Source organism: Apium graveolens, chromosome 7 (assembly GCF_009905375.1).
Source record: "Apium graveolens cultivar Ventura chromosome 7, ASM990537v1, whole genome shotgun sequence".
NCBI classification, from domain to species: domain Eukaryota; kingdom Viridiplantae; phylum Streptophyta; class Magnoliopsida; order Apiales; family Apiaceae; genus Apium; species Apium graveolens.
The window spans coordinates 50,686,703-50,694,415 of NC_133653.1; the positions used below are offsets into that span (position 1 = coordinate 50,686,703).

The window sequence follows — 7,713 nt, forward strand, 5'->3', positions numbered from 1 at the left end:
CAGTCCAAAGGAGCATCAACCAAGATAACTTGGGCGCGTCCTTGGAAATAGTACATTTTTCTTGTGTTTCATTCATATAAAACCCTAGATTAAGGCGCGTCCTACGCTTAGGACGCGTCATGAGACCAAGCAGTTTGAGCAAATATATTAGATTTTTGTTTGTTTCAAAACTTTATTTATAATGCGCTCTGATGTCAAAAGTGCACCAGTCCCACGACTACTATGCTCTGTGGGGAAATTATTTCTGAAAAATGACCCTTCAACTAGTCCCAGAGTAAGTAGTACATGCACCACCCCCCTAGGCTAGGAGGAATTTATTTAATTCTAGCCTATAAACTGAGCATAAATCAAAATGATAAAAGAAATATGCAAGGGGCCAAAGCCACGCCTTACTGGTAATACTTTCGGAGATGTTCCGCATTCCAAGCTCGCGGAATTAGCTTCCCGTCCATGTCTTCAAGGTGATAAGTCCCCTTCCACAGGATAGACTTTATTCTGTACGGTCCTTCCCAATTAGCTCCAAACACTCCATGTTGGGGGTTCTTTGTATTTGGCATCACTTTCCTAAGTACCAAATCCCCCACCTTCAGCAACTGTCCTTTTACCTTCTTGTTATAATACCTTGCGACGCGCTGCTGATATGCTGCTAGCCTTAGCTGAGAATTTTCCCTCGTCTCCTCTAAGAGGTCTAAATGAAGCCTTTGATTAACCTCAGCGTCCTCTTTCCCATAACAGTCTCTGCGAAGTGATCCCGATCCAACTTCCACGGGGACCATAGCTTCGTAACCGTAAGTCAGCATAAACGGCGTTTCTCCCGTAGTAGATCGCGGTGTAGTGTTGTATGACCACATCACCTTCGGGAGTTCTTCAGGCCAATTCCCTTTACGTTCCTCCAGCTTGGTTTTGAGGGTATGTTTTATTATTTTGTTAACAGCCTCTGTTTGTCCATTGCTTTGAGGATGATAGACCGCCGCAAACTCCTTCTTGATTTTTAACTCCTCACATAGCTGTCGCAACTCTTTGCTATCAAACTGTTTCCCATTGTCGGAGACCAGCTTGTAAGGGATTCCAAACCTACATACAATTGAGTTGAAAACAAAATCTCTGATTTTCTTTGCGGTGATAGTAGCCAGTGGCGTAGCTTCCGCCCATTTAGTAAAGTAATCGACCGCAACCACTGCATACTTGACGTCTCCTTTAGCTTTCGGCGAACGGCCATGGGCTTGCCATAGGCGTCAAGAGTGTAGCCGGCATAGACGAGTAGTTTGCAAAGCGCTGGCAGCGATCACATGCCTTGACGAAATTTGTAGCATCTTCTCTCATTGTGGGCCAATAATACCCTTGACGCAACACTTTCATTGCCAACGAGCTACCCCCCGAGTGATTGCCACAGATTCCTTCATGCACCTCTCTTAGGATGTAATTTCCTTCTTCTTCTTCAACACACCTGAGTAGAGGTTGGTTGAACCCTCTCTTGTATAGGACTTCATCGTATATCACATATCTTGCGGCTTGATAACGAAGTCGACGAGCCATAAACTTATCCTCGGGTAGTGTTCCCTTGCGAATGTAAGCTAGAATGGGCGTCATCCATGTTTCCTTGGGAGCTTCATCCACTTGCATAGTTTCTATCTCTGGGATACTCGGAACCTCCTGGATTTCAAGAGGGATGGATCCTAACAACACAGCCTCTTGTTGCGACCCCATTTTTGCCAAAGCATCCGCATTACTGTTTTTCTCCCGCGGAACGCATTCCAATCTGACTTCTTTGAACATTCAATCAGGCGTTGTACACATCTCAAGTATAATTCTGTTCGCGGGCCTCGCGCTTGAAATCCCCCATTCACCTGATTCACTACCAACTCTGAGTCACTTCTTGCAATTAAGTTTCGCACCCCCATTTCCAGAGCGATTTTCAGGCCATTAATCAGCGCCTCATACTCCGCATCATTATTAGTTGCATAAAACTTGAAATGAATTGCGCTCATCAGGTGGTGGCCTTCCGGAGATACAAGTACTATGCCCGCACCTGCTCCTCCATTGTTAACCGCCCCATCCACATGCAAGATCCACCAAGGATGTGGAAACTCCTCCAAAGACTCCTCGGCTTGAGGTGGATATAGCATCACCAAAGCTTTGTCATCAATTTCAGAATCAAATTCCAACAAGAAATCGGCTAAGGCTTGTCCTTTTATCGCTGTTCGAGGCACATATTCTAAATCAAACTGTCCCAACTCCACAGCCCATTTCAGCATTCTGCCTGATGACTCCGGTTTGTGCAGGACCTGTCGCAGTGGGTATGCTATACGAACTTCGACTCTATGGGCCTGAAAATACGGCCGCAATTTTCTTGACGCAAGAATCAGGGCATAAACCAGTTTCTCCATATTTGTGTAGCGAGTTTCAGCGTCGTGTAACCGCTTGCTCACGTAGTACACTGGTGATTGCTGCCCGTCTTCCTCTCTTACCAGAACCGCACTGATCGAATATTCAGACACTGCGAGGTACAGTATTAGATTTTCCCCATCCAATGGCTTTGACAACATGGGAGGATGCCCCAGTTGCTCCTTAATTCTTTTGAAAGCCTCTTCACATTCTGACGTCCATACAAAGTCTTTCCCAGCTAATCTAATCGCCTTGAAAAACTCCTTGCATCTATCAGACGACTTTGAAACAAATCGATTTAACGCGGCGATCCTCCCAGTCAAACTCTGCACCTGTTTCACATTAGTGGGTGACTTCATATCCAATAATGCCTTGATCTTCGCGGGGTTGGCCTCAATTCCCCTGTGATTGACAATGAACCCGAGAAACTTTCCCGATTCCACGCCGAACACACATTTTTGTGGATTTAATTTCATACGAAACCTCCTCAAAATATTAAACATCTCCATCAGGTGCTTGATATGGTCAGTTGTCACCTTAGATTTCACCAGCATATCGTCCACATACACTTCCATGGTTCTCCCGATTTGGTCTTTGAACATCATGTTTACCAGCCGCTGGTAGGTCGCGCCAGCATTAATCAAGCCAAAAGGCATTCCTATGTAACAGTATAACCCCCTATCTGTAATAAAGGATGTATGTTCTTGATCGGGGCCATACATCGGAATTTGATTGTATCCGGAATATGCATCCATAAAACTCAACAACGCATGCCCTGCCGTCGCGTCAACCAACTGATCAATTCGTGGCAGCGGGAAGCTATCCTTGGGACAGGCCTTATTGAGATCCGTGAAATCCACACATGTCCTCCACTTCCCATTCGGTTTCTTCACCAGTACTGGATTTGCAAGCCATTCGGGATAAAACGATTCTTTGATCAACCCCACTTCCAACAACCGGTCTACTTCTTCTTTTAATGCTATCGCCCTTTCTCCACTTACTGGACGACGTTTCTGACGTATGCCCTTGCAATTCGGGTGGATATTCAAACAGTGACACATTACTTCCGGGTCGATCCCTATCATATCTGAATGACTCCATGCGAAAACATCGAGGTTTGCAAATAGAAAGCGGGTAAGACCTCCTCTCATCTCCTCATCCAACTGAGATCCCACTTTCAAAACCTTGCTTGGGTCATTTTTATCAACTGGAATAGATATTGTGTCTTCGGCCGGTCCCGTTTTTTCGATAAGCATAGGGATCCTGGGATCCAAATCGAAATCAAAGTCTCGGGGGTCTTCAATTCCCACTTTTTCATCTGAGGGCGCGTCCTCGTTTGGAGGAGCATCAACCTCAACTTCATTCAAGGGCGCATCCTTCTTTTGAGGAGCATCAACCTTGCAGTTATCGCCGAGACCTTGCAAAATCTCACTTCTCCCTTCCAACTTTTCCCCGTTAACCTCTTTCCGCATGATTCCCCCTGTGTGACTCGCCACCACTTCTTCTACACTACGGATTTTCGAAATACGTCCCTGCATCACAAAAGAGTTCCTAGAGGTATTGGTTTCTTCCTTTCCGGGATTTTCAACAAAATAGTGGGCATGGACCTCTCCACCCGGTTTTGTATGAATATCTTCTACATCTTCAACTGGGAGACCTTTCCCTTCATACCTTCTTCTGCGAAATTCCTTGACAGCCTTGTGATAGCAGTCACGTGACTCATACTGTGACCCTCTCAGGCTGCCAACTCCGTTTGGCGTCGGGAACTTTATCATCAAGTGGTGTATCGAGGTTATCACCCTGAACGCACGCAACCAAGGTCTGCCGACCAGTACGTTGTGCGCGGAATCCTGATCTAGCACCTTAAAATCTATCATTTGAGTAACCGACAAAGCCCCTTCCCCAAGCGTGACGGGAAGTCTGACTGAGCCCATAACTCTCACTGCTTCCCCCGTAAAGCCATAGACGTGCGCATCTTCGAAATACATGTCACTATCTGGGAAACCCAGCTTTTTGTAGGTGCTATAGTACAAGATGTTTGTAGAACTCCCATTATCCAGGAACACTCGATGTACGTTCATTGCCCCAATAAGCATGGTAATCACCAGCGCATCGTTGTGAGGATGATGCACCCACCTAGATTCTTTTTCCCTGAATGTAATATCAGCGGACTCCCCCTTAAAGACCTTCGGGGGTCTATCTTCCAAGCTGTGGATGTTAGTGAGCGGTGGATGTCGCGCTTCTCTCGCGTTTCTTTCAAGTGCTCGATTACTGTCACCAACAAAAGGGTGTCCTCCAAAAATTGCCCTGATGCTGCCGGCCCTCTGAAACTTGACCTCCGCCGTTTTCTCAACATCCTCCGCCCGCGGGGGTTGTCTTTCATCTTTACCCTTGTCATCAAGTCCCCTGCGTCGCTTCACCTTGTCGATCCACTCTCCTAGGTGTCCAGCCTTGATCAATTCCTCAATCTCATCCCGCAAGTGACGACACTCGTGGGTGTCATGGCCAGTAGACTCATGGTAGTCACAGTACTTCTTTTTATCTCTGCTTTGCCATGAAGTTAGACGGTCGGGCTTCTTGAAGATTCCCCTGTCCTTATTTACCTCGAAGATATGATCAATGGACGCCGCCAGCGGGGTATAATTGCTGACTCTTCTCTCGTAGTTCGATGGTGGGCTCCATTCTCTTCGCGAGCTCACAGCGTTTACCCTGTTAGGGCTTCTGGCGTTTCGCCGATAACCCGGACTTACAGATCTGTCCCTTCTCTTGGATCGCCCCTTGGAGTTATAGGTATCATCATTCTTTTTTGTTTCTGCAAGCGACTGCTCGATTGCTTTGAACGACTCCGCTTGTGCGAGCACATCTGCCAATGACACTGGGTCTTTCCCTTGTAGGTGTTTCCAGAAATCCGTCCCCACACGCAACCCAGCTATAAGCAATATTTTCAACGTTTCGTCAGTTGCACCCCTCACCAAAGTAGATTCTGCGTTAAACCTCTTGAAATATGAAGTCAAACTTTCTCCTTCCTTTTGTTTCACATTAGCCAGCGTGGTAACAGGTGGTGTGTACTTCACCGCGGCTTGAAATTGTGTCAAAAACAAAGTTTTCATCTGTTCCCAGGATGTAATCACACCTGGACCAAGCTTTTGGAACCACTGCTGAGCACCTTCTCTGAAAGTGGCTGCCAAGAGACGGCATCGAGCCAAATCAGGTACTTGATATACATCCATTTCAATGTTAAAACGCCCCAAGAACTCTACAGGATCAGAGTTCCCGTGGAAACGCAAGTCGTTGGTTGTGTTCCGGTATCCCGCGGGCAATTGCGCCTCCCTCACAACAACAGCAAAAGGAGAAGGAGCTTGCGCTGTCGCCGTTACTCTTCCTCCCTCAAGATGGTTGAGTAACCGCTTGAGGTCGTTCACATTAAACGTCCCTACCCCAGGAATGGTTTGAACATTAGGCTGCTGGGGTTGCTCTGCGACTTGCTGAAATTCCCCTTGATTACCCCCCGGGTGCGGCGGAGGATCTCGCCGCCCCTCACCTTGAGGCTGCGGCGGTGGCATATTACCATTTTGGTTCTGAATGTTTTCCCGTACACGAGGTTCATCCTGACCGTGTCGCGGAATTTCATCATTATTCTGCATTCTTACTTAAGTCCGCCCGCCGTCCTGGTCATGAGGACGCGCTCCAGACTCATTACCAGTAACGCTGTGAGAAGCTACGGGAATAACGGCGGGGGCTTCTCCAGCGGAGTGCGCGCCACCTCTCCTACCATTGTAAGGGGCTCTTCCGTATTGATATCCCATTCTTCCTCGTCCATTCCTCTGATATCCCCGGTAGAAATTCCCGGGCCTTCCTCGCGGAGGGGCACGCTCGTGCTCGCGGTGCCGCATCCCGTCATCCCTTTGGAATGCGGGGGGCACACGCGTCGTATCACGGGGCCTCGCTTCTCCGGCGTTTCCTTCCTTTTGCCATTCTACCAGCAACATCCTCAAATCGTCGTCCTCCAACCTTATGCCAAGCCTCTTCTTCAAGGTTGAAAGATCCCTTCCTTCCTCGTCTTGGCTTTGAGCGTTCTCCACACGGCGACGCTCGTCCATCGTACGTCCAGACCTATGCGGGTGTGGCACTACCTGGTTGCCCAGGTGAGGCCTTTCTCTGCCTTCAGTGTCCTCGTCCGCAAGCTCTACAATAGGTTCTACATCGTCAGAATATTGCAAACGCCGCGGAGTGATTCGCGGGTTATCCCCGCTCCCCTGGGTATCTCCCTCAACTACAGGGGCTTTCCCCAAGGCATGACCGTGACGGGGGAAACGACGACCTCTCCTCGTCCTTCGACGCTCCACCGTGTTCAGTCTTGAGTTAAAACTGTTAAGAGTATCCCCCATGCGATATAATTGCTCCAATATATCAGTGTTGCTGATGAGAACTGGAGGTGTCCCCCCCACATCTGGAGCCCTTGGTGGGTCCGCCATGTTTCTGGGAACGTAAGGTTCGTGGCGAGTATAACGCCCCCCGCCTTCCCCTTCTGACCTGCTGTCACTTCCATCATAAGAACTTCCATCACGATTGTAAGACATCTTTTCCTCCTAAGATTGCGACCTTAATTAGCAGCCCCTCCTTCTAGCGCCAATTTGTTGACGGAGGAATCTGGTAACAACAAAGATTGAGGTTTTTTCGCCGGAACTAAGATCTGTGACGGTGGTTCTTTACCGGAAACTTAAGCGGTGTGTGGTGGTTTATAGTTGTTTTAGGCTGAGATTGATCAGAGTAAGTGGTGGCTCTCTTATCAGCTCTCAACTTCTTACCCTCTCAATGTGCCTACGTACCCTTTATATAGGGATCAAGCCTGACGTAGTTCTCGTAGAAGAAGAAGTCTAATGCATTGAGACTTCTTACTCCTAAGCCCAATAGAAGCCCATCCAATATCCATCTTCTGCTAGCTTTAGGAATGTCCAACTATGAGGCCCAACCGCAAAGGCCCAAGGCTCATCCGTAATCGTAGGACTTCACGGATAGTGCATCTCCCTGCGCAAGGATAACACTCCGCTACAGCTATCTCCCTTGATTTACGAACGCAGGTATAGCCACGGTTCACCCCAAATGCCAGACACGTCCCTGTCCCCCGAATGAGGATAACCCACCAGATAGCAGGACAGGTGATCCCAAGCTCTTGGGTGCAAAGTGCAGGATGACTCCAAAGTTCTCCAACGAGGACACCCGTTGAATACAAGAACAGAGCTCCCAAAGCACACACCAAGGTAAACCCCACATCCCCAACGAGGACACCCGTTGAATACAGGAGGAGGCCTTCAATCATCAGGCATA

General features: G+C 48.2%; 1 protein-coding gene across 1 annotated transcript; it reads right to left on the reverse strand.

The window, feature by feature from the left end:
* Positions 1 to 324: 324 nt before the first annotated feature.
* Positions 325 to 6,029, reverse strand: LOC141673611 (uncharacterized). The gene is made up of 7 exons (XM_074480366.1): positions 5,763 to 6,029; positions 5,136 to 5,711; positions 3,696 to 4,958; positions 2,065 to 3,569; positions 1,448 to 1,759; positions 933 to 1,074; positions 325 to 336 (listed from the first exon to the last, which is right to left on the reverse strand). Exons 1-7 carry the CDS (start codon positions 6,027 to 6,029, stop codon positions 325 to 327), a joined length of 4,077 nt encoding a protein of 1,358 aa, XP_074336467.1.
* Positions 6,030 to 7,713: the final 1,684 nt, after the last annotated feature.

Coding starts and splice junctions, on each gene's coding strand:
- LOC141673611 (XM_074480366.1), bottom strand. CDS start 6,029: ATGCAGAATAATGATGAAATTCCGCGACACGGTCAGGATGAACCTCGT. Junction 4,959..5,135: donor CCAAGAGAAGGGACAGATCT/GTAAGTCCGGGT, acceptor ATCTTCAAGAAG/CCCGACCGTCTAACTTCATG. Junction 3,570..3,695: donor ACGCGCCCTCAGATGAAAAA/GTGGGAATTGAA, acceptor GACCCAAGCAAG/GTTTTGAAAGTGGGATCTCA.